We start from the raw sequence: 26,555 nt of genomic DNA, 5'->3' as shown, positions 1-26,555 counted from the left end.
AGTACTTTTGTATTAGGGTCCAAATGTAATTGACTAGACTGCTTGGCTATTTTGTACTTTGGGGATTGAGATATCTTTTGGGATCAAATGTAAGAATTGGATGATTGTTATATTGTGGAACTTGTGGTGTAAATTTTAATGTTACTTATGGAAGCGATTTATCTTTCTTACTTGCCTTGATACGATAGATAATATTGTATTAAGTTTGAACAAGATTGGTCTTGAGTCCTAGCGAGAGATGGGCAGGCGTCCCGCGGATACCCTTTGGTTCACCTTAGGGAGAAGTGGGGGCATCACAGTTGGTATCAGAGCTTAGGTTTCAGATCTTTGTAGTGTATCCTAGGCTTAAAAGTTTAGGATGCCGGACTGTGGAACTAGTTGGGAAGTTAAGTGACTGCTTGTGGGGATGAAAATTAGAACCTGGGTTTGAATTAATGGACAATTGGGAGTCTCGATCTTGTAAGAGATATGTGAGATAGTACGAGATGATCAAATCCTGTTTATTTAGTATTCTTGGACCCATTTAAGCTTTTGATATTAATTGTAAGTTACGGAAGGTAACGGTAGTATTGAACCGTCTCGGGGACGCATTATGGTGGCCATTGTCGAGAAGGGCTTAAGGGAGCTCGTTGGAGATATAACTCATTCCGCCGAACTAGAATTCTATGTGACTACTAGAGGACTTGCTCATACCCAAATAATATGATGTTAGCGATAATCGATAATCGGAGGAGATTATTCAAGGAAACTAGGGTAGTTCAAAAGGATAATCGAGGACCAAGGGCGATTGCCGATGTCCAGACTATTAGAATTTCTGAAGTGGAGACCGAGGTACTTAAGGAGCGAGGAAGAGACAAAGGCTCCTAGTGGGCAGCTTCAAAAAGCTAAGAACTGACTTGCTAGGATAGTACACGAAATTTGAGACCGAACGGATAAGTCGATGGCTGGGTGTGTTACCTTGGTTGAACAAGTGGAGAATGACAAGATACTTGATAAGGGACATAAGATTAAAACTCCTAGTGCTGGAAATAAAAATGATCCTACGGAGGTAATAAAGACTTTTGGCTCCGTCAATCACTAAGCTAGTGATTTAAACTATTTTAATGGTTTTTGCTAAAGATAGTCGGGGTGGTGCTCGCTGAAAGGCCATTGCATTTTATATGTTGTTTCACTATGTTTCCTACCTTTCTGAAGCAATTAAACGTTACTCATGAGATGCTTGACTTTATTGTTTTATGATTTCAAATCTATGATTGGGTTGTACACATTTACGATTATTTCGGTGTCTCCCCTTTTATTCTTGTATTTGTTTGGCGTGATCAAGGTGTCACTTTTCAAACTTCGTTTATGTGCATTCATTTTATGTCATGTCTTTATTAATGTTAAATTTATGAGCGGCCAAAGAAGTGAAAAGGGACCGAGGGCGAGGGGTTGAGCAACCCAAGCTTAAGGGGATGATTAAGGAACGATTGTTGGACTGAACCAAAACCCTAGAAATGAAGGAAACAATCACGTAGCTACTGCTATTGACCAAATGATTAATGTCCTAGCACGGTTGGTTGAGCACCAAAGCTCTAGACCAATATGCCCACCTAAGAATCAAGAAATGTGTGAAAATGGAATGATTCTTGAGGTTCGCCTATCTAAGTTTCACGGAGAATCTAACCTCGAAATAGTAAGATTGATTTGAGATGATACAATAAGGCACTAGTGAGAGCAAGAGGTTATGATTTCTTCTCGAATGACCTTGTAGATAAGTATTGAAGAATGAACTAAGACATGAAATTTCATTAAGGAATAAGGCCCCCTTACCTTGTTGCGTTTGTAATTACTGATAGTAATCTCGTGGAGACTTAAGAACTCGCCCGTATTAAGCAAAGAATGGTTAAGATTTGTATTCCGAGATAACCTATAAGAAAAAGAATGAAAGAGTATTATGGCTCGAGCTCCCATTATGAATAGTTACTTATCTGATCCTTTGATTTACCTGGCAGGCTAACATTTGACTTGAACCAACCGGTAAGATGACAAATTTGGGAGAGATGCGTAAGGAAGTGGACCTTCTTTGAAAGGAGGTAGAGTTTCAAAAGTAGTTGGCCGACTACTGGGAAGGACGGTGGAAACAAGAATATACTGAGAAAATTGAGTTGCTATATAAGAACGTAGAACTGGAAACAAAATACAAAGGGAATTCTCAAGATGGCCATGCTGTGACATCTCGTGTGACATGTGAATTTTGCGATAAGCCCAACCACACAGAGAATGAATGTTGGAAGAAATCGGTAAAGTGCTTGTATTGTGGTAGTGCCGAACATCAGATTGCAAGTTGCCCTAGTATCCCTAATAAAAAGAGGAAATACTAGACAGTCTACTAGATCTACTGCAAAGCAATCGAGGGCCAGAAGGGGGTAATTAATGCTAATGGCTATGAGAAGAGATCAAAGTAATGACAGTAATACGAGTGGGGATGGGTTTGACTCCACTCGAGGAATAAGGGTTGTAGTTCTACCTAGTCTAGACTGGCCTTTTGTGGTGGTAATCTTTTGTAAAAAGGGAAAAGCCCTTTTGTTGTTGTGTATCTTAACAATTTGGCACTTTCGGTTATGATCTTGTTGTTTTTCTTTTCCTTTTGAAATGATTTGATAAACCTCTTCCAACTGGATGCAACTATTATGATTTTCTATAACGTATGGAGATGTACTTTGCTTTAATTTCATGACTTATATGTATATTTAAACTTTGTCCACACACATTTAGATTAATGGTGAGACATGAACGGTAGTAGACATGGTCGAGATTGTACTTGAGAATATAGACCACCCCGGGGTCTGGAGGAGACCGGGGATCGGGACCAAATTGAGAACTTAGTGTTGAAATTGGGAACCAATATTTGATTGCCAAATTGATATATTAAAGTTGTGAGATTTGGGTTAGTGAAAGGAAATATTTGATAGATTTAATGAGTCTAATGATTAAGGGACCAGATATCATATTTGGAATGGAAGTTTGAGACTACGTATATAGACCGTCGAGACTTGAACGATGTGACTATTAAGAATAAATACTCCGTCGCCTCACATAAACGAGAATTTTGATTAATGGCAAGGGGCCGTTGTGAGGACTTGCAAATTCCTTATATATTCCTTAAAAATTCCCTTCTATTTGGAAATTATTCGGAAATTATTACTTTAGAATAGCCCTACGATCTAATCATCCCACAATAAGTGCAAATGAACCTAGGAAGTAAGGGTTTTTCCTTTGGTTTTAAGTTAGCGCGAATTAGGATTTTTACGCCTATCCATCGTGTGATTATCCGGTACAGAATGGGGATCAAATTTGGTGATTAAGTGGGAGTTTTAGATGATATTAAGTGTGTGAATAGAAGTGATAATAATAAGTTAGTGAATTCTAAGTTCAAACCTTAGTATACGCGATTTAAGGAAAATTGGCTCGAACCGGCGGTATCCCTCACTACCGATTGAACACCCCACTTGACTACCACTTTCCTACCACCACATATCCTTGATATTGTTGCAAAAATATCTCCCTCATCCTCAGCCCTATAGCCTAAATATTTGACCCAAAATGCAAGGAAAAGAAAACAAAATTTTAGTTGGTTTTGGTGGCACTACAAAAAAAAATATTTCTAGTGACAACAATCTTTGTCAAGAAAAGTTGCGTATGTTGTCAGGAAAAGTTTTCGTGACGCTCATGTCGTCAGAGAAGATTGGTCACCTATACGCCGTCGGCAAAAGGTTTTCCTGACAACTAGTGGATTTCTCGTCAGGAAAAGTTCCATTTTCTGTGACGTGTCATCAAGAAAGGTAATCGTGACGATTCGGTCGTCAGGAAAAGTCCTCATATTCTTGACGAACCTTTGTCAGGAAAGACCCTAAACTTTGTCACTAAATTTTCGATTGTCAAGAAAAGTCATGCATTGAAACTTGCTGGACGTACTTTAATGACAATTCAATGTCATTTTTCCTGACGACAGCTGCATTACTATAATATATTAGTTTCTAATTTCACCATGTAGCATTTTTAAGCCTAGCAATTTTAGTGACAACAAAGTAATAATATCATCTACTAAAACACTCCACCCAATCAAAATATAAAAGTATGCAAGCAAAATATCAACCAAAACTTCACAAATTTCATTAGTAGGCAACCATAATATGTCAAACCACAAAAGTTAACCATGTCAAACATGAACATATCATTACATTCCATGATTTGAAACCAATATAAATATTGCTATTTCTCCCTAGATAACTGCCATATACCTAACATGTGCTAAAATCAAAAGATGGACTTCAATTCCATGGTCAACAAAATACTAGAGATGGATGATATCAAAATAGAGGAATTCTTCAGTATGAGCTAAAAGCAGTCCAAAAGCCAAAAGCAGTCCATAATGTTGAGTTTATCCCAAACTCAAAAGCCAAAAGCCAAAAGCAGTCCCAAACGTTCATCCCAAACCTGTACAATAAAACCAAGAAAAATCTGAAATCAGAGAAACAATAGAATGGCATGGAAAAGATGTATTTTTGTTATGATGCATGGATGATCACTACAAATTGCTTAAGGACCACCTAATCATGAGGACAAGCAATACAAGAATAATTACTATGCTGAAGTAACCAAGTTGTTCCACAATAGTAAGTAACTGCACATAAATATATTTGTTTCGAATAAAGATCTACAAACTCACCATTACTAGGAAGAACCTCCACACTGCTTCTGTTTCCAAATGAGGAATTCTTGCAGCATTTCCTGTATCCCTTGCTGGCTTTGTACAAGATTTTGGATTTGGGTATCTTGTGCTTGAATTCGCTCCTCATAGCATTGAATCTTCTCCTTGCACTGTTTTAGTTCTTCAAATAGTGCTCTATTAGCTGAAGATTCGGGTTTGCGAGAAGATTGGGGTGGTATGACCCCCATACCCAACCCTTTGGCACGACCAGCCCTCTTTCCTAGGACATTTTCCATAATTTTAACTTCATTGACAATTTCTCCATTCTCGATGCATTGCCTTCTCTCTTCTTTTAACTCATCCTGTACATATTAGATTCACATAACTCAAAGAGTCATTAAATGTATAATATATATGTAAATGTCCTGTTACTAATAAAAAACAAAGTTACTAGAATCAGCCGACTATAGTGAAAATTACATCGAGAGATTTTGCAGTATTATTCACAAATTGGCCATCCTTTTTTATGTGAGCAGCAGTCCAGGCATCAATTGCACTTGGTGGAACCTATTTTATAGCATAAAAGATCACGAGTTAGCTCTAGTTTTCTTCCTAGTATAAATATAAGCCAAAATGGAAATAAAAAATCAGTAATATACCATCTCTTGTGCTCGAACATGATTTGATTTTGAACCGCCAGTGTGCGGATAGGGTAACATGGCACGGTTCTTTGTATTGGCTTCTGATTTTTTCTATTAAATACCAAAAAGATAGTTAGACAAAACATAAAAGGCAACAAAAGAATTAAGATCATGCAAGTAAACAAAACTAGAACCAATCACCTTGAATATAGGATCTTTGAACCAATCACACATACTTTTCCACTCATCTTGCTCAATCCAGTCATAAGGACATGAGGTAAGTGGATCTTTTCCAGTTGCCTTCAACATCTTATAATCTATGTGCATAGTATTCCTCCACTGCCTATAGCTATTCTGAAGCATGTCATCCACATACTTTTCCACATTAGGATCAGTTTCCCAATCTTTGAAGTCAAACCATCCCTATAAATTACCATTAAGAAATAGATCATTTTTAGAATTGGTCAAGTCAGCAAAATAAATATTAACACACTAAATGTCATTATAAAAGACAACGGTGTAATCTGGTACCATCAAGCCACCATATAGGTTCTGTTTTTTCTCATTTGGTATGTCATCATATGTGCGTATGTCCTTCAGTGAAGAGAGGTGCCTTACAACATAACCTATACCACTAGCAAGTTGAGCAGCATACTTGATTGGTTTGCAACATCCTTCAGGAAAGACAATTTCCAATGGCTTGCCTCCCTAATATTAACAAATGAAGCATCATTCAGGTATACCCCAATTGAAATTCTAGGAAACTGATTATAAAAAAAAAATCTTGAATAGACAGTAATATTATATATGTACACATCTTAGTACTGAATGGCATTTACATTAGCTCGTATCATCTTCTCGATAACTTTTCCCGTGGTTGGGCCCCTGCCTTTTTTTTGCTTTCTTTGTTCTGAGAACAAATGTTAAACATTCTAGTTGATGCTTATTATGAATTATCACAAAAAGGATGCATACATTGAATGGTAATAAGTAAATCATTATTCAGCATTTTCACTTACCATTCGCCAATGCTTGAGTAGGATTACTATTATTTGAATTAATCTGGATATCATCACCTGTGGTAGCTGATTGATGCTCCAAAGTTGAGTTTGAAGTTGGTGGTTGTTCAGATTGCAAGTTGGTATTGGGTGGGCAGTTTCTCTTCAACCGTTTCCCGGAAGGTGCCATCTGCAATAACAAAGTATATGATAAAAAAGGAGTCAAATTAGTAAAATTTTGATGTCAAATTATAAACAGAGATCAAAATTTAAGTTATACCAAAAACTTAACAAAGAGTTAAAACCATGAAAAAGATATCAATTTGATCAATATTGGGTAAAACCACAAAAAGTAACACTTTCTTCTCCAATGCCAAAAACCTTTTCACTTGGCACTTCTATGCTATTTCTTAAGCACTATCTAAATCTATATCCATGTCAATGGTTTCATCACTATCAGAAGATTCAATAAGCATGCCATCTTCTTTAAAAACATTGTCTTCTTCACCATACTCTTCTTCACCAGTGGAAGTATGCAAAGGATTCTCCAGAACAACTTCAATTTCAACACCTTGTCTGCTTAAGAGGCCTAGTTCATCATCTTCGACAATAGGCAGAACAGTTCTTGTTTCATTTTGCTGCAATAATTCATCTAAAAAACTTGTATCTGCATTGAGCACATCTCCATCGTTCTCTTCCAAATCTGGTAGGTTCCACAAATGCCTATGTTGAACACGTTGTACAATTCGCCAATGTCTCCCCAACTTTGTATCACCAATATAGAAGACTTGCTGGACTTGATTTGGTAAAACAAATGGATCATTTTGATACCAACGTGATCTAATATCGATGGTCACAAAGTGCCTATCACTCTTTATTGTGTTTGTGCTACCTGTGTTATACCATTCACATTGAAGCAAGACTACCTTGTATGCATGAAAAAAGGTCAGCTCAACCACAGCCTTAACAAAGCCATAAAAGTCAATGTGTTTTCCTTTATGGTCACCCTCAACAACTAAGCCACTATTCTGTGTTGTACGGCAATCATCCCGATCTCTTGTGTGGAAACGAACTTCATTTACAATGCATCCTGAGTAATGCTTTGTCATGAAAGGTATAGGACCATTTGCTAATGCCCACAGCTCTTCAGAAACATCCAATGATTTATCAATGTGTAACTGATTTATCTATAAAATAGAAAACGAGTCTCTATTAGTCAGTTTTCAATAACTAATAAACTTATTTTTATAATATGTATAACTTACATGATCTTTGAACCACTCTGTGAATTGATCTTCATGTCTGCTATCAACATTTTCAGGATGAATCCTTTGCAGCATCTCTTTATGCTTACTGAAATTCAGATTGTATTACCAATATAAAGTAAAATAAACCACAAGAAGTAATATCGAAAATATAAAATTGAAATACATATTGCACTTACATTCTGTACTCTTCTATTTCATCACAGTTATTCAATATAAATTTATGAGCCACATCTAGTTCAACTTGAGATAATTTAGTAGGAGGTGTAACAAGTCCAAATGGGCAAACACTTAGTGAGAAAACCACCAGCTCCTCTGCCTTATCCTGATTATAGTCATAGTTGCGTCTCTTGCGGGTGAATTTTGTTTCAATGCCATGGAGATATTTGGACATGAATGTTAGGCACTCATTTGCAATATATCCTTCTGCAATCGAGCCTTCAGGACGAGCACGATTACGGACATACTTTTTAAGGGATCCAAGATACCTTTTCAAAAGCATGAGTTAATTTTCTATCCAAAACAGAATGTTAAGTAAAATAACAAAATTTGTAGTCAAACAAATAAGGAAGAAGTACCTTTCAAATGGAAACATCCACCTAGGATGTACTGGCCCACCAAGTTTTGCTTCCTTTGGCAAGTGAACAATCAAATGGATCATAATGTCAAAGAAGGCAGGGGGAAAGATTTTTTCCAACTTACATAATATTAATGGAGCATTTTTCTCCAACCTTTCCAAGTCATCCATCTTAAGGGTTTTAGAACACAAATCTCGAAAAAACTCACTTTACTCAAAAATTGCCTCATTGACTTCTTTGCACAAATACCCACGAATGCCCGCTGGAATAAGTCGTTGCAAGAGGACATGGTAGTCATGTGTTTTAAGTCCCATTAGTTTACCATCTTTGACACACTTGGAAATGTTGGCAGCATACCCATCAGGAAACTTAATTGAACTCAAAAAATCACAAAATCCTTTTCTCTCACTTGAAGACATCACATACAAGGCTGGAGGCTTTGTTTTCCTTGTACCATCATCATGTAAGTGTAGTTCGTGCCTTATTCCCATGTTAAGTAGATCATCACGAGATTTATTAGTATCTTTTGTCTTATCAGGAATGTTCAACAATGTTGCAACTAAACTTTCACATGTATTTTTAAGGATATGCATCACATCCAGACAATGTCTCATGGAGAGTTTTTCCCAATATGGTAACTCAAAAAATATACTTTTTTTCCTCCAATTACCCTGAATTTTATCAACTCCTTTTTTCCGAGTAACTGGGTTCTTACCAAACTCACCAAAGACACCAGCCAAGGAATTTAAATGTCTTAAAACCTGTTCTCCGGAAAATTCCTTTGGCTTGGAGCGCGTTTCAATAGTTCCATCAAAATGAGCTTTTTGCTTTCGCCAACGGTGGTCATGGTTCAAAAAGCGACGATGTCCTATGAAACATATTTTGCCTCTTAGTCTTTGTGAAGCAGTATCATCAAGACAACATGGACATGCTTTATACCCACTGGTGCTCCATCCAGACAAATAGCCATATGCAAGGAAATCTGATATAGTCCATAAAATTGCTGCACGCATTTGAAAGTTTTGTCCACTATATGCATCATAAGTGCTGATTCCATGAAATAAATCTTTCAAATCATCTATTGTTGGCCTTAAGAACACATCTAACTCCTTTCCAGGGGCACGTGGACCAGGAATAAGAAGTGATAGTATAAGAAATTCCTTTCTCATAAACTTATATGCAGGCAAATTGTAAGGTACAAGAATAACTAGCCACATGCTATATGAGTTGCTCATGTTACCAAATGGATTGAATCTGTCCGTGGCCAATCCAAGTCTTACATTTCGAGAATCTTTAGTAAAATCAGGATATTTCTTATCAAAATCCTTCCAAGCAATAGAATCAGCCGGATGTCTCATGATACCTTCCTCTTTAACCCATTTCTCCTCATGCCATCTCATGTCTTCAGTAGTTTTAGAAGACATAAAAAGTCTTTGCAACCTAGCTTTTAATGGAAAGTACCACATCACCTTGTTTGGAACTTTTTTTTTCTTGCCATTATTGACTTTCCATCGTGATTCTTTACAAATAGGGCACTTGTCCATCTTTTCATTTTCTTTCCAAAACAATGCACAATCAAATTTGCAGACATCAATTTTTTGATACCCCAAACCTATACCAGATAAAATTTTCATGGCCCCATAAAAACTAGATGGAAGTATTTCTCCTTCTGGTAACACATCTTTTAAAAATTCTAGCATCATGTCAAATGCCTTGTTAGTCACATGGTTCATCACTTTGATATGGAGAAAGGAAACAATGAAACGCAGCAGGGAGTATTTTTTGCATCCCGGGTATAATTCTCTTTGTGCATCATTTAACAATTTGTCAAAATTTTTTGAATCCCATTCACTCGATGTCCCTGATTCATGTGCATTTCTTATCTCATCCAATAAATCAGGTAACTCATCAGATTCACCATTTTCATTCATATCAAAGTCATTATATACTATTTCATTGATGAAATCTGTCTCACCTCCAACACCATCCTCGTCAAGGTTATTGTTCTTTCCACTTGACATATAAGAGTGTGCAGAAAATGGTTCCCCATGGAAGACCCAATTTTTATAATACATACAAAAGCCTTTTTCTGACAAATCTGATTCAACTTGAGAAATGCTTTTTCTCTTTGAATTCCTACATCTCCTACAGGGACAAAATAATTTTCCATCCAATCCCATACCATTGGTCTTAGCAAATTCAATAAAATTCTTAAGACCAGACTTATAATGACTTGACAAAATATTTGGATCATTTATCCAGCTCTTATCCATTTTCGATGCCTAGAAGAAGAAAAGTCTTAACTTACTAAACTCAAGGCATTGTCAAAATGAATAATTCAAAAAGGAGGAAAGACAATTTCTAGCTATAAAAAGATAAAGGAGGCAAAAAGACATAGAATTATTCACAATTCACCTACTTTTAATGGCTTAGTTATGAATTCCAAGCTACTTAGATTATTCACTGATTACATCAAATGCTATACTACTCAATAAAACTGAAAACACATTAGATTATTCACTGATTACACCAAATGGTATACTACTCAATAAAACTAAAAACACATTCCTGATTGTACTATTCTCCTATTGTTTAATTGTATATGCTCTTGTATAGTACATAAGAAAACATTAAACATCATAACCCATAACTTGATTTACACAAATAAGGATGTAAACCATAACATAATTTGTCCGAAACTAGCAGTCATGATAAACACTTTTCATTCTTTATGGTAAGCTACCAAATAACCACATACCTCAAATTATGCAATCTTTTCTCAGGTTGTACCGTTTCTTATCTATCAAAGTAGTGAGAATGCAGGTTTGCTCAGCTGAATATGAAGAAATGTGAAATTAGATATTTTAAGAAAATCATCATACATAACCGACAACAATCAAAAACTTTTTTAGTAACATAAAAAAAACAAAATTACCTTCCTAAAGCTTGATTAGAATTGTAACTATCCCATTGATCTTCTATTCGAACCAATCCCTTTCTAGACAAAAAAAGATGAAGGAGGGGGATGGCAAAACACACATCAACTTATGGAGTAAAGATTGGCAATGTATATAACTAAAATCGTGAAATGAGCAAAAGATGGTACAAGATAAAATATACACATTATTCTTTGACATAAAGGCCATTCACATGTTGATTGAAATTGCAAGACAATTATGAGAGCTAACTAAACCAGAAAAGAATGTAAAGAAACAAAAGAAAAGAAATTCAGCAAGTTTGTAAATTGCTAATTAGTCTACCCACGGTGTTAGAACATAGGATATGAGAAGTCGGGAACTTTCCAACATTTATTTAGCTGGCTGCAAGCTTCGAGGGACTCTCCCAAATTTCACAACCCCTGACTCATTAAGCTCTTTGGACCTGTCAGATAACTATTTCACTGAAGGTATTTCAAAATTTTTCACAAGGGTGACAACCTTGGAACAGGCCAAGCTTTCAAACAACCAACTGAAGTCTGATGTATCTGCAATCAAATTGCCAGATGGACTTTCATCAATTAACCTCCATTCAAACCAACTCTACGGTTCTCTATCAAGTATTCTAAGCAACAAGACAAGCAAGTTTCTGGAGGTAGTTGATATTTCAAACAATCAAATTTCAGGTACCATTTCTGAATTCAACAATAGCTTGAACCTGAAAGTGCTCAACATAGCAAGCAACAAACTTACAGGTTACATTCCCAATTCAATCTCCAACCTTGCTAAGGTTGAACGATTGGACATTTCAAGGAACCAAATAGGAGGCACAATCCCAACCAGTTTAGGATTGTTGCTCAAGTTGCAGTGGTTGGATTTGTCCATCAACACACTTTCCGGGAAAATCCCTGACAGCTTGCTACAGATTGAAGCGCTGAGACACGCAAGCTTCAGGGCCAACAGATTATGCGGTGAGATCCCACAAGGAAGACCATTGAACATCTTTCCTCCAGTAACTTATGCCCATAATCTGTGTTTATGTGGCAGGCCCTTGCCACCTTGTAAGGGAAAGAAGTGATAGGAAAGGATGGGCCAACACAATGCTGACTCGATCAATGAGGATGATACAATTGCTCAAGCCATGTTAGCCTTGCATCAACAATCAATTTCAGTTGTTTCTTAAATACCAGTCAAGCTACACATTCTTCTGTATCTCACGATAGAATCTTTACTCAAAGAACTTAGTACTTGCTCCTATTAATTCAAATCAAGAAAGTTCTTTTCTCTTTAAAAAAAAAAGATCTTTCATCAAACGGGTAAACTAAAAATTGTAACTTTTCTGTTAAATAGCAAAGTAACAAAACTTACAGAAAGACTTGCAGCTATTGTACCAGAAAACAGCATTATAACTACCAAAAAAAAGGAACAAAAACCTATCCTAGGTTTTGACGAACAGAGAAAGGGAGAGATGAATAAAATACCCACTATAAAAATAAAAAATGGAACCAATTAAGGACAAAATTGAAGGGGGATTTGGAGAAAGGGAGCTGATTCAAGACAAAATTGAAGGATTATTTGATTTTTACATCACCTTAGACCATCGTGTTGTCTCTCTTGTTGAAAGAGATGAAGACAAGTTCGGTTGTTGTTCTTTGTTGTTGGAGATAAAGACAAACTACAGATTTGGAGAAAGTGTTACTTTGTTGTTGTTGTTCCAAAAGTAATGAAAATGGGAAAAGTGCTTCTTGTTTCCCGGTGTCTATGTCATAAGGACAAGATGTCCTCCTAAATTCCTTTTCGGTCCAAAAGGGGAAAAAATCTGGTGGGAAAAAAATGGAGGGAGAATGAAAACTTTTCCTGACGAATTAACGTGGGGAAAGTAACTTTAGACAATGAAATAAATACGAAAAACACATTTAAAGTAGCAGCGCCTTTTTAAGGACATTTGCTTGACGGGTTGTCATAAAAAAGCATGGTTTTTCTAACGAATAGGTTAGTTGTCATGAAAAATTTGTCACGAAAGAAATAATTTTTTGTAGTGTGGTGACAAGTGTTGGCCACCTATGATTCCTTGACCAAGCCAATGTCTTACCTTCTTATCTTTCATTTGAGTTCATTCTTCACCATTTTTTTTCTGTTTTGGCCGAGAGCAAGGAGAGGCAAAAGAGTGAAGAGAGTTTTCAATTTTCAACTTTGAATCCAACCTTTTGAGTGCAAACAAGAAAAACTAAACCGATTAATCACTAGTTTGGAAGCTTGGGAAGCTTGAGGAACCAAAAAATTTCAAGGAGAAGTGGAGGATCCTTCTTGCAAGCTCTTGTCTTGAGGTATAATGGCTGATCAACCTTTCTTTCTCCATTAATCATGATTAAGTTGGGTATTAATGTTAGAATTGTGCTTGTGATGCTTGTTTCAAATGGTTTTGATGATTGGAGCGATGGGTTTTGAGTTAGGGTTTTTATTGATTCACTTATATTTCTTGTGGGTTAGGTCTTATATGATGTATATATATGGTATATCATCTTGTAAAGGAGAAAGTAGTGGTAGTTTTAAGGTAAAAATGTGAATTATAGCTTGAATATAACAAAATTCCAGATTTCTGGAAATTGTAGCTTCAGTTCTGCCTGATTCCAGTTCATTATGTTAGAGGCCGAATTAGGCTTAGCATAAAACATGAAAGTTGTAGAGAATGATATTTTATAGTTTCCTACAAAATTTCAGCTCAATCGGAGCAACGTATCCTATTAAAAGATAAAAATACCCCTGACTCTCATAGGTTTAGTCCAATGGACAATTTTGATATTTCACAACACTAACTGTGTCTGTTCACCCTGATGTGTACTGAATTAGCATTTAGCCAAAACATGAATGTTGTAGTGTTATGTCTTAGCTTTCCAATGCCCCTAGTATCACCTCATTTGGGCTTCGGTAGCCTGAGTTATGGTTGTTTACGCATAGTGCGGTTAACTAGCCCGAATGTGAGATTCTGGTTCTGTAAATGGCAATTTTGACTTAGATACACTACAAAATGGACTGAGTGATCTTCATCAAAGTTGTAGGCCTTTGTCTTAGCTTCGAAATAGTATAAATTTCACCCCAATCCAATAAGCGTAGCCTTAGTTGTGTCCGTTACGCAAAACAATGTCAAATCTGTCTTTTGTTTCTTGACTCAACCTTCATTTCCGCACATGTTCCTAGCTTGATTTTGTACTTGAATGACTTGGAGCCTATGGAATGGCTATTGAAATGAGATGATTTTGTGTATGACTTTGGGATTGATTGAGGAAAAGAATGAAGCCATAAATGGCTGGAAAATGGGTAAATACAAAGGGCGTGCTGCCCAAATTTACGCTCAAGAACTAGGTAGATATACTTGTGACTTGAGTGAGGCTTGAGAGCGAATACCACGTGAACCATCTAGGGTATTTGCGTCTTCTTTTATCAAGGTATATAAGTTAGAATTCGGTCGACACTTGTACCCTTGGAAAAATGAAATTTTCGATTAATAGAAATACGTTTTCTTTGTCACTTCGACTCAAATGGAGATTTTAAAGTTTTACGAGTGAGCATAAGTTTTACAAATATTTTATTTATGTCCTTTGGTTTAAATGTACTCTTTTCACTACCAAAACCATATTTATACTTTGTACTAGTACGTATTCGAATTTTCTTTGAATCACTTACATCTTTGATGGTTGAAGCATAATGTGTTCTTTTGATTATATTAGGGTTCCTTGGTGATTGAGGGTGTTATCCGAAAGGATACTTTGGACGTTATTTTGCGTAAATAGGTGAGTGTTTCTTGTTTGTTATATTTTCATTGACTATGTGGCTTGTTCTTGATTATATGACTTGTTATGAACGAATGATAACATGTTAAATGTTTTCAATGATTGCTTAAAATGAGTTTTTTAGGCGAGTGTGTACTTTATCGCACTCGACCTAAATGAATGTGAAATTTTCAATGATTAAATAATTAAATGCTAGTTGTGCATGAATGTAAGCCGTTTGGCTGAACTGGGCCCTTGCCCTTCGTTATTGATCGACTCGAGCCAGAAGCGGACTCGGTCGGGCGATTTAGTGACCCTGGGTGAACGTTTGGTATACTCGAGTATTACCTTGTTGTCGGGTGGAGCTTGGCCAACGTCCACGAGGGGGTGAATGAAATGAATGAACGAATGTCAATGCAAATGAGGTGTTTTACTTATCGAAATGCATTTTCAAATGATTGGAGGAATAAGAGAATGAAAGGAGAATGAACGAATGGCTCCCTGTGAGCCCGTATCCTTTTAATGAATGTTATTATCGCTTTATATTGTCATGTTTCTTGAATTACTTGCTATCTATGGTTAATGTATCGAACTGTTTGTTTGTTTTTGTGTGTTTGGAACCTCACTGAGCTTCTAGCTCATTCCGTTAGTTTTGTTTTCCTTAACAGGAGATGCGAGCAAGGACGAGAGCTCTGTATAGACTAGCCTAGTCTAGTTCTTTTGATCCTTTTGTAATGATTCTCACCCTAGCATTTGGCAAGGGTTGGATGTATGAAGAATTGAGAACTTTTGTACATTTGATTTTGTAATTCCTTTTGAGATAGAAATGTCTAAGTATATGTTCTAAGCTTGGAATCGTTATTATACTTTGCCTTGTGGTTTTGTTTCGATTTTATCTGAGGTGAATGACTGAGTCCTGGCGAGAGTTGGGCAGGCGGTCTGCCGAACCCTTTGATTCGCCTTAGGGGAAGGTAGGGCTGTCACAGCCGTGGTATTATTCAAGTTGAATTTAAAGTAGAGCTATCACCGGTTGAGGATCCTAGGAACTGATGTGTTTAAGACCACTCCCAATTCAAGATGGGGACATTTTGAATATTCAGTTATGCCCCTTTAGGTTAACTCATGCACTAACAACAATTATGGCCTTAATGCATCAGAATTTTCAATCATATTTGAATTAATTTGTGGTGGCATTTATTGATGAAATATCGGTATACTCTAAGGTTTGAGAAGATCATGAAAAACACCTGATGATAGTTTTACAAATCTCGAGAGGGCACCAGTTTTCGTTAAGTTCAATAAATGTGAATTCGATTGAAAGAAATAGCCTTTCTAGGTTATACAATATCTAAGGAAGGAATTGTTATTGACTCGGCTAAAGTGGAAGCTGTTTAAGAGAAAACGACCAGAAAATTCTACCAAAATTTGGAGTTCTTAGAGTTAGCCGAATATTACCTTCGGTTTATCAAGGAATTTTCTAAGAGTGTAAGAATTGGCAAGTTATTTGGGATTCTAAATGTGAGGAAGAATTTTGAAAGTAAAAAAAAAAATGTTTAACCGATGCACTTGTGTTAGCCTTACTGAGCGGAGAAGGTAGCTTTGTGATTTATACAGATGCTTCAAAGGATGGTTTAGAATGTATATTAATAATACATGATAAGATGATGGTATATGACTTTAGAAAGTTAAATATCACGAGAGAAAGTAGACAATTCATGATTTGGAGTTACTGGCTATATTATTTGCATTAAAGAAGTGAAGACATTACCTATATGAGGTAGACATGAAACTGATTAAGTTGTCATATGACTTGGAAGTTGAAATGCCTATTGGGGAAAAACTAAGGTTTGATTGCTAGTAGGATGAATAGAAATTGTGAGGTATGGGTTGGAAGACGTAAGTTAGCGATTGATCTAGTAGATTTAACCATTAAGGGAGCGATATTGTCCTAAGTGTGAATTTTGAGGACTAAATTCCTTTTAAGGAGAGAAGGATGTGAGGACCTGAAATTTTACTTATTTTAACGTTATTTTACCGGCTTAATTAATTATTTATTTACCCATTTACCTCAAATAATTTATTTCAACCATTTAAGTCCATTTGTATGGATCAATGTCTTCCTTATGTTTTAAAACGTTCCGTTAGAAAAATTTACTTTTCGAAAACTCGTTTAGTAAGGAATAACGAGTATACGTTTTTCGAGGGAAACTTCGATTCGAAAGTGTAATTACCTTGGAGATTTAAGGATGAGCAATAGTGGACTAAGAAGAGTTAATTGAGAGATTAGATGTGATTAATTTAAATAAAGTTTTTATTACGCGTACGTCGATAATTTCTCGAAAGTCGTACCGCACGACAAATTGGAAACTTGAGAAGTTAATCCTAGACTCATGTGAGGACTCGCAAAATTTACTTATTTAAATTTCCTATTTCTAGTTTATTTAATTATTTACTTGGCCATTTACTCCGAATATTATTTTCTATGCTCTTTAGACCTAATTACATGGGTCTATAACTCAATTATATTTTTAAAGTAACTCGTTTCAAAATTTAATTTTTGGAAGCTCGTTAAGTAAGAATAATGAATGCGCGTTTGGAAATAAAAATCGATTCGAGGATACAATAAACTTGAAAAATTGGAGACTTGTACATTAGTCTTAAAATAGGTAATTTTATACTTAAGTATTCAAGTATTAATTAGTGAAGCTATTGTTATAAGAATTTCTTGGAAATTTCGCTTTATCGCGCAAAAATCGGAAGTACGCGTTTTTACGCGCGCGATTAAATTGAGGGATTTAAGACCATTATTTTTAGACCATTAAGAGTGAATAATAATAGTATGAATACAAGTGCATTAGAGGTTTAGTGCACAAGTGAAACAAACCCGAGAGGAATCGAGCACGAAACACGCGCGTACACGCACTATTCCTAGTTGACTTTTGAATCAACTTTTGACCACAAATTTTAAAGCTTCTCACGGAAGCTTACCATTAGCATATCTCTTCTTTTCCTTGCTTAAAACAGCCGGCCATCAAGAACAAAATGGAACCAAGAAACTCTTCCATTTTCTTCATCAAATCTTGCCTAAATCCTTCACCATTTCACCTCCAAATTTAACCACACTTCACTAAACACTTAGTGATCATCTTAAGCTACAAAAGGGGGCTGCTTTCCACGATTTTCTTGGGCTAAGGAGGGGACGAAAATTTCTGTTTTGCTCATCAAGTGAGGTAATGAACGATCAAACCTTGAAAACTTGATTTATGGAAGTTCTAGTGCACATCCAAGCTCTTGCATGCATGTGGGTAGCTTGTTTATGTTGGAAAAATGGTTGTGTGGGCTCTATGAACTCCCACATTTGATGGATGGACTGATTTGGTGAATGATGATGTTATTAATGTTAGTTTGGTGCTTAAATTAGTGAAATAATGTTGGGTTGTTGATAGAAACTTAAGGATGGTGCAATGACCAAAAGTGACCATTTTGCCCCTGCTATATTCATGCACTTTGATGCAAAATTTTGAGGTTCTAATGGCTTGTTTATGATGTATACATGTTATATTGAGTGTGTGAAAAGTTTCATTGAAAAATAACATGATTTGGTCACCCAAATGTGTGGATTTCGAAAGCTTAGAAAACTGGAAAATGGTTCCCGTAACTGCCCAGGCAGTCATCTTGTTTCGGCCATAACTCCTTGCTCCGATGTCGAAATCGAGTGCTGTTTGTGGCACTAGAAACTAGACATTCCCAGCTTTCTATGGATATAAAATACACGATCTGGTTCCACTTGAGTGAGCCACACCATTCGTTTGAAAATTGCTGTCCTGTTTCATTGTTCACTGGAAGACAGAACAGGAACTACAACATGATGCTCAAATGTGAGATAATTGTGGATGGATTTTAAAAATGGTTTCTTCTGAGAAATTGTATATTAATGAATGTGTTTTCCAAAGCCACCAACCACGCTCAATTCCAAGTTGAATTGAGTGAGTTGTGGCCAAAGTTTGAAACAGACTCGGTGAACTAAAACCCTCTTTTGGCTAGTAAATACTTAGATCATTGTTGGGACTTGTTGTTTTGAAATTCTTGGTGTTAATCACCTACCAAACACATCTTGGATGTTTATTAGACATTTTCTACACCAATGAACCATGTTTGAGAAAATTTCCTTGGCCAAATGCTTGAAAACGGAAAAACGGAAGTCCAAGGCAGGTTTGCCTTGGAACTTCTTACAATTTCATTGATTTTGTTAGCTGACTTCCCATGATTATTTACCTAAGAAATTTGGCAAAGGAATAGCTCTTATATAGTAGTATAATACTGCTAATTTTGGTGTCATTCCGAGTCCATTTCGATACTCGAACAAAATCCCAAAGTTGGTACTTTAAACCTGGAAATTGCATAATTGTCTCAAATTTTCAGCAAATTTGAGCTATCATATCTTGGTGCTCAACCCTCCGATACTTGTTCCGTTTGCTTTGTCTTAAACTTGGATTGTAACTCTAATAGATTTCCAAATTTCATTGGTTAGTTCAAATCAAGTAAATTTTGTCGAATTTTCAAAGTTGGCCAAAAACCAACCTAAATCTGTCTCAAGTGCCCCAAAACAGTAACTTTGATCTAAATTTTGAATATCTTCCGTTTGGAATCATGGAAAAGTGTCTTCTAGAAACTTTTAGTACTCGGAAAGTAGTTTCAAACGGTACCAAGTTTCCCAATTTTGGACTTTCAGAGAGCGAGTTATGATTTTTCAAAGAATACCCTAAAATTCATGAATTTTGGCCATTTTGAAATGAATCCGCGCGGGAAAACTATTCACCAGAATTCGGCCGTGAATCCGGCCAGTTCTTGGCCGGATAGTTGGCCGGATTGGTGTTGAATTTTGAAAAAAATTTTGGATCCTCACTGCCTTGAATCAGGCCGTAAATCCGGTCAGATATCCGGCCAGTTTCTGGCCAGATTGCGACGTGGCACTGTTCATTTCGACTTCGATCGTTCATTTAAAAATTTATTCACATGATTTCATACCTACAAGTTTTCATCCAATGATTTTAAGGATAAAAAAATTGGATTATAGTTGAGTCTTAAAGCCTCGTTGAGCCTCAAATTTTCAAGGGAAATTTAGGCATTTTCGAGATACTTTCTAGAATCGTTGGAGTGTGCGACCTCCCATAGTAACTGGGGTTTATAAGTAATGATTCACTATTAATTACTCAGGCTCGTGCGAGAACCTTCAAGAGGATCCCACGGTGAACGCTTGAACCTCGAGTGACATTCCTTCTTGATTACTTGGTGAGTGTCAAGTGTGTGATTACTTGAACTCCTGTGAACTTTATACATGCTTGTTTACTATCGATGACTTGAGATTTTGAAAATGGAGTCGAATGTGTACTTTATCGCACTCGTTCTCATTTGAAATGAGTCACTCATGCTTGAAATGTTTTAATATGTCAAATGCTCGAAAGTTCAAATGCTTAAACGTATCAAATGCTTGAATTACATGAAATAGTATGCTATGGCTGCATACGTCGTTGGAGTGAACCTCCTCGACACTCAAATGTACATGAGGAACGCCCAAACTCATAGGCCAACCTTGGAACTCGAGCCAGCATGGGTTTGGTCGGGAACCTCGGTAAGCCATGAGAATTACATGATAAGTTTGATCTATCGAGAGATCTTGATTGGCATACTCGTGGAGTATCGCCTTACAAATGTCGTTCGGGCCCGGTGAGGGTTGTACGGTGGACGGACATGAGAAGTAAGTGGAGATCTACGGATTGAAAATATCGACCCGGATGACGGAGAGTCATTGCGGGAAGATATACTCATGAGTTTGGCAAGCAAGTGGAACTTAGCTTCTGAGAGCTACCATATCCTTGAATTGTTTCTATTTTATATTTCACTTGAATTGTTAATTACTCACACTGTATCATTTGACCTGTTATTTGGGCTTACTACTTGAACTATGTGCTTGCATGTGTGTTCTTGGCCTCACGAGCGTTCTGCTCACCCCGTAGATTTGTTTTTCTTAACAGGGATGGAGTATGTGGAACTTGATGGAACCCCTTTTGAAGTACTTTTGTATTAGGGTCCAAATATAATTGACTAGACTGCTTGGCTATTTTGTACTTTGGGGATTGAGATATCTTTTGGGATCAAATGTAAGAATTGGATGATTGTTATATTGTGGAACTTGTGGTGTAAATTTTAATGTTACTTATGGAAGCGACTTATCTTTCTTACTTGCCTTGTTGCGATAGATAATATTGTATTAAGCTTGAACAAGATTGGTCATGAGTCCTAGCGAGAGTTGGGCAGGCGTCCCGCGGATACCCTTTGGTTCGCCTTAGGGAGAAGTGGGGGCGTCACACCTATTTCAAGAGTTTAATATTGGGGTATCTGTAGTGCCTAGAAGGTTTGCAAAATTTATGATACAGGAACCTGTGCGATAAAAGGAGATATAGAGGTTATGGTAGAGTGCTTGTATATTAAAGGATTGGATCACAAGGGTTAGTTTGGAGTAGTCGTTCATCACTTAGAATTGGGGAAAAATTGACCCTAATTGGACGGAGATCTAAAAGAGAGACTCTATCAAAATTATTGGTGTTATGAAGTGATTAGGGAAAAAGGTCCTGTCAAATTGTTGATTATCTACAGTGGAGTTTGTTCAAGCCTGAACGAGGGAGGCCAACAAATTCAAGCAGGGAAGGAAAAATCTTTGTGAAGGTATGTAAATTATCTCGAGTAGCCGTAGAGAGAGAATTTGTTAATGGTGAAAAATAAAAAATTTTGCACCTACTGAGCACGTATGATGAAAGATTAGAATGCTAATGGAGAACTATCTCAAAAGGTGTAATTTGGATGAAATTCTCAAAATCAATTCTTTCTATGATTTGTCAAATGATGATAAGAAAAGGAAGGCCAAGTTATTTTTTAAGATAATGCAGAAATCCGTGGTTGAAAAATATTACACGAGAGTCTTTACTGATTCTCAATCACTTCAGTAATTTTGATCAAATCTTTGTTATATTTGGATGGAGTATGATTATGAATTTGATTGTAAATCAAAACTTGGTTTGACATGGAAAGTTAATTTAGAAGAAGATGTGTTTGTTGATAATGAAAAAAGTACTTGTGAAATTTTTTATATGGTTGAAAATTATGATTTGCGTACTTTGTTTGGGGTGATTGATGAAGAAGAATTTGTCAATGAATGCATCAATTTGGTTGTGGATGAAGATATAAAAGAAATTATTGGTAATTGTATGGTGGTTGAAACTATTGGCAATCATGGAATTGAAAATTATTATGGTAAAAATTATTGGTGAAAAGAAAGGTATGGTTTATTTGTTAAAGATTGTGTGAATTTTTATTATCCAAGAAAATTTAAAGGCCCTATTGGTGAATGGGTGAACATTGATAAATTTTTTGATCAAGCGGGATTAGCAGCCAAATTGTGTGCAAAGTACAAGTATGTTTCACACCTACTAGTGAAGAAGATCAAAATTAAATTTGAATTGCACGTCAGCTATACTGTTGCAGAGGTTGGAATGACAATTGAAACTTGTGATGGCATTGAAGATGACAACATCAAGAGTTTGATTTAAGAGAAGCATTTTTGACAAAAATTAAACTAAGCCTTTTTAGAAGTTTAGTAGTTTTAGAATTATATTTATTATTTGGTAACTAGATTAAAATTGGTGTCAAAGTTGATTTAGGATATAGAGTTAAATCGTACTTTGATATTGCAATTAGAAGAGCTTAAAATAATTTGGGAGTTAGTTAATGAAAAAGAAAACAAGAATGAAAGATTGTAATTTCAATATTTTTTGTTACCTTGATTTATGGGGGCAATTTTGGATATAAAATAAAATGTTAGATTGAAAAGTTAATTGTTTTTTGGACAAATTAGAACCATTTGAGCAATTTAAAGTCTTTCAAAAGTTATTTTGGATAAAAACCATAGAGATAAAAAAATGTATACTTGAAAACAAAGTTAGTAAAGAAACATAGTGACCTAAAACTAGAGGTTCGTAAAAACTCATGCAATAGCTTCCTAAATTTTCTATATTTACAGCATATAATAAATGTTAGGCTAAACTATCCAAAAACGAATTTTGACTTCAATGTCTTTTTTAATCTTAAAAATCTTGTCTTTCAATTCTTTTTGTCACAAGGCCTTCATAAGGCCAAATATTTAACCTCCTAATACAATTTGTTAAAACTCATTGTAAGCATTATAAATATGTTTGTTATATTAAATTCAAATTAATGATGCTATCAATAACTTTTTTTCCAATTTTGACAAAAACTCACATCATAGAATACAATTAAAGCCACATAAGACACTGACAGCAGCGACCTAAACTAGTCACATGACAATTGATTAGTATTTATCCAACATAAGAACCATCCAAATCAACTAAGGTAACTCTAGTCATCCTAAATAATCTTTAACAACAATCTAGAAGAAATAAATATATAGTCTTTATCCAAAAATAACAATTATCGAAAGGCATACAGGACATAAAAGTAACAAATAAAAAAATTAGTTATTGGCATATGTTCTTTATCAATAGGATGACCTCCTCCTCCTCATTTTTCAGGAGCAAAAGATATTCTTCTTATTTGTATTTGCTACTCTTGAAATATTGATCTTTTTTCCTGATAAGAGTTTATTTTACGTATTTTTAAGTGCATTTTATTAGTTAATTTTGAGTTGATTATTTAGTTTTATAATTAAAATAAAGAGGTTTTTGGTAAAATTATATATTTATGGTAAAAGTGAATAATATTGCATTTTTAGTGATTTTACTGGTAAAAACTTCATTTTTATGCAGGAATGATGATTCAATCACCAATGGATGTCAAATGAGGTGACAAGTAGATAATTGGTGATGAATTCAAGTGGTAACAAGAAGAATGAAGAGAAAAACGTTCAAGTGAGGAAATGCAATACAAGTCAGTTTTGACACTCTTCGGTATTTCGACCATATATGGAGCTACACTTATCGGATTGAGGTGATCTTTATACCATTTTAAAGCTAAGAAAGAGATCTACATTTCTTATGAAGACATCGAAATCCAATTCTGCCATTTTCAAGGACAAAAAGTCAGAATACAGAAGCTGCATTCTGTGGTCGGAAGTTAAAATAGAGGTTTGACCAGGTGATAGTATTTCGATCATATCTTAGGCTACAAAGCTCCGATTTGGATGATTCTAGAAGCTAACTCAAAGGGCTACAACTTTTGTATTTTGCACAAAAGCCAGTTCGGTCTTCATCATAGAGAAAATCGCAGTTGAAATAAGGCCAGAGTGAAAACGCGAGTATACAAAACGCGAGTTTATGCCGCGTTTTGTGTAGGCGCGTTTTGTAGCCGAAAATCTGCAATTTGCTCAGCCATTCCTCTTGTGTTCAGACTACTTTCCAGCTATAAGTTGCAAGGGAATTCGGTGCACATGCTTCAGAAGACCAAAGGACAAGAAAGGGGGCTTATTTTCAAGTCAAAAATATTGGTTATTGACTATGCTAACAAAGTGGGGATTTGGGAATCAAAGATTAGAATTTGACTTGGAAAAATGGAGCCTTTGAGTAGTTTTTATGCAGAGACATTGAGGGAGGTCTGGACATCCATACGTAGCCAGATTGTCTGATAGCAAACACTCTCTAGCTAGTAAATTTTGCAGGAACACTTGGAGGTTTCATCTTGTACTCACCTAGTACAAGACTTAGGAGATTCTTGGAGAGTTTCACCATTACTTGGCTAAGCTTTTCTTTATCTTTCTTGTACTTGTAAACTGAGATGCTTTCCATTAATGAAGTTATGAGTGTTTAATCATTCATGAGTAGCTAATTTCCTTTATCTAGGGAGTAGATGAAGCTTATGGCCAAGTGATATGAAGTGATTGTGATTTATACTTGTTATATCTTGTATTAACTTATCTACTTGTGTATGTTGGATTACTTGTTGTTGTTTGATCACCAATAGCAGGTTTATACTTGTTTTTACTCATTGAGAAATGGTAAAAATAATGGAATGACATAAGTAGAGCTTGAGTAGTATATTCATGAGAATAGAAATACATTCAAGTGGATGAAATCTACATTTCCTGTATGCACAAAACAGATTTAGTATTTACCAAGATATTAGGAAAAACTAATCTGTTTTAACCCATTATTATCATGAGAATGTGATTTTGGTATTGTTGGAAATGAATCCTTGGTTAAACAAGAGTAGTAACAAGTGTTAAATTCATTCGTTTTAGATCTTTTGTGTTATATGTGGAATCTACATCCCTAGATCTTAATATTTAGTGAATTCTACTCCTATTGTGAAATTGCATTTATCTAGTTAAGAATTTTTGTAGTTGAATTAAATTCTGAATTTTCTGCTCAAATTTATTGTGAGTCTAAACAATAGAGTAAATTAGTATCTAATAATTGTTTTAATTGCTCCTCGTAGGATCGACCCGATACATACCCAATATTACGATTTTGGCCTGTATACTTGCAGTAAAACGGGTATAATTCGGAATTAAACTTGCACTTAAAGTAAAAACCCGTCAAGTTTTTGGCGCCGTTGCTGGGGAGCGGCAATATTAGAGCCTAATCAACTCTATTAATTTAGACAGATTTATTTTTATTAGTTGAGCTGATTATATTTAATCTTATATTGTAATCAGTTTTTGACAATTGAAATTGCATAATATGTCTTATTTCTGTTTGTAGTGTATGCACCGGGCGTCTCGGGAAGTTACACCTTTCGATCCAAAAATTGAGAGGACACTACGTAGACAAAGGAGGCATCCACCACAGCAAGAGGAACAAGAGATTTGGCAACCTATAGAGGAAATCTCAATAGATCTACCATTTGAGGAAGAGATGGCCGAAAATGAAGCAAATAGGCGAGTTCTACGAGATTTTGCTCTACCGGGAACACAAGGATCTCAAACGAGCATAGCAAGGCCTACGGTAAATGCTAACAACTTTGAGATTAAACCATCACTTATCCAAATGGTTCAACAATCTCAATTTGGAGGTAATGCAGTAGAAGATCCTAATACACACTTAGCTACATTCTTGGAAATTTGTGATACAATTAAAATGAATGGAGTTAGTGATGATGCTATAAGGCTAAGATTGTTCCCATTTTCATTGAGAGATAAGGCCAAACTTTGGCTACACTCTCATGCTCCTAATACTTTCACCGGATGGGATGATTTATCAAGAGCATTCTTGAATAAGTATTTTCCACCAGGTAAGACTGCTAAGCTAAGAATGGATATCACTAGTTTTAGCCAATTGGAAGGTGAATCATTATATGAGGCATGGGAAAGGTTTAGAGATTTGCTTCGAAAATGTCCACATCATGGACTGCCGGAGTGGTTAATCATACAAACCTTCTATAATGGTTTAGCTTTTTCTACTAAAACTATGATCGATGCAGCTGCAGGTGGAGCTTTAATGGGTAAATCACCCCAAGAAGCTCAGAATTTGATAGAAGAAATGGCTGCAAATAACTACCAATGGGCCAATGAGAGAGGTAATACAAGACGTCACGCAGGTATGATAGAAATGGACACTCTCAATATGCTGAGTGCTCAAATGAATAATGTGATGAAGTTGCTAAGTAGACAAAGTGGAGTTGGTCCAAGTTCATCTAATGCACATGT

The 26,555-nt window shown here is 35.8% G+C and overlaps 2 protein-coding genes and 1 non-coding gene across 3 annotated transcripts; 1 reads left to right on the top strand and 2 right to left on the bottom strand.

The window, feature by feature from the left end:
* Nucleotides 1-8,384: 8,384 nt before the first annotated feature.
* LOC113780430 lies at nucleotides 8,385-10,448 on the bottom strand. Its single transcript, XM_027326233.1, has one exon. The coding sequence runs from the start codon at nucleotides 10,446-10,448 to the stop codon at nucleotides 8,385-8,387; it is 2,064 nt and encodes a 687-aa protein (XP_027182034.1).
* A 1,009-nt stretch (nucleotides 10,449-11,457) lies between these two features.
* Nucleotides 11,458-12,189, top strand: LOC113780429 (DNA damage-repair/toleration protein DRT100-like). The gene has a single exon (XM_027326232.1). The coding sequence runs from the start codon at nucleotides 11,458-11,460 to the stop codon at nucleotides 12,187-12,189; it is 732 nt and encodes a 243-aa protein (XP_027182033.1).
* Nucleotides 12,190-26,151: 13,962 nt separating this feature from the next.
* LOC113781856 lies at nucleotides 26,152-26,258 on the bottom strand. Its single transcript, XR_003469755.1, has one exon. It is a non-coding gene; the product is annotated as a small nucleolar RNA R71 (small nucleolar RNA).
* Nucleotides 26,259-26,555: the final 297 nt, after the last annotated feature.

Source organism: Coffea eugenioides, chromosome 8, assembly GCF_003713205.1.
Source record: "Coffea eugenioides isolate CCC68of chromosome 8, Ceug_1.0, whole genome shotgun sequence".
Classification (NCBI taxonomy): domain Eukaryota; kingdom Viridiplantae; phylum Streptophyta; class Magnoliopsida; order Gentianales; family Rubiaceae; genus Coffea; species Coffea eugenioides.
The sequence above is the reverse complement of the archived record's forward strand: the minus strand, read 5'-3'. Positions and strand labels throughout refer to the sequence as shown.

What these genes read in the sequence shown, in the direction of transcription:
- LOC113780429 (XM_027326232.1), top strand. Translation starts at nt 11,458, where the DNA reads ATGAGAAGTCGGGAACTTTCCAACATTTATTTAGCTGGCTGCAAGCTT.
- LOC113780430 (XM_027326233.1), bottom strand. Translation starts at nt 10,448, where the DNA reads ATGGATAAGAGCTGGATAAATGATCCAAATATTTTGTCAAGTCATTAT.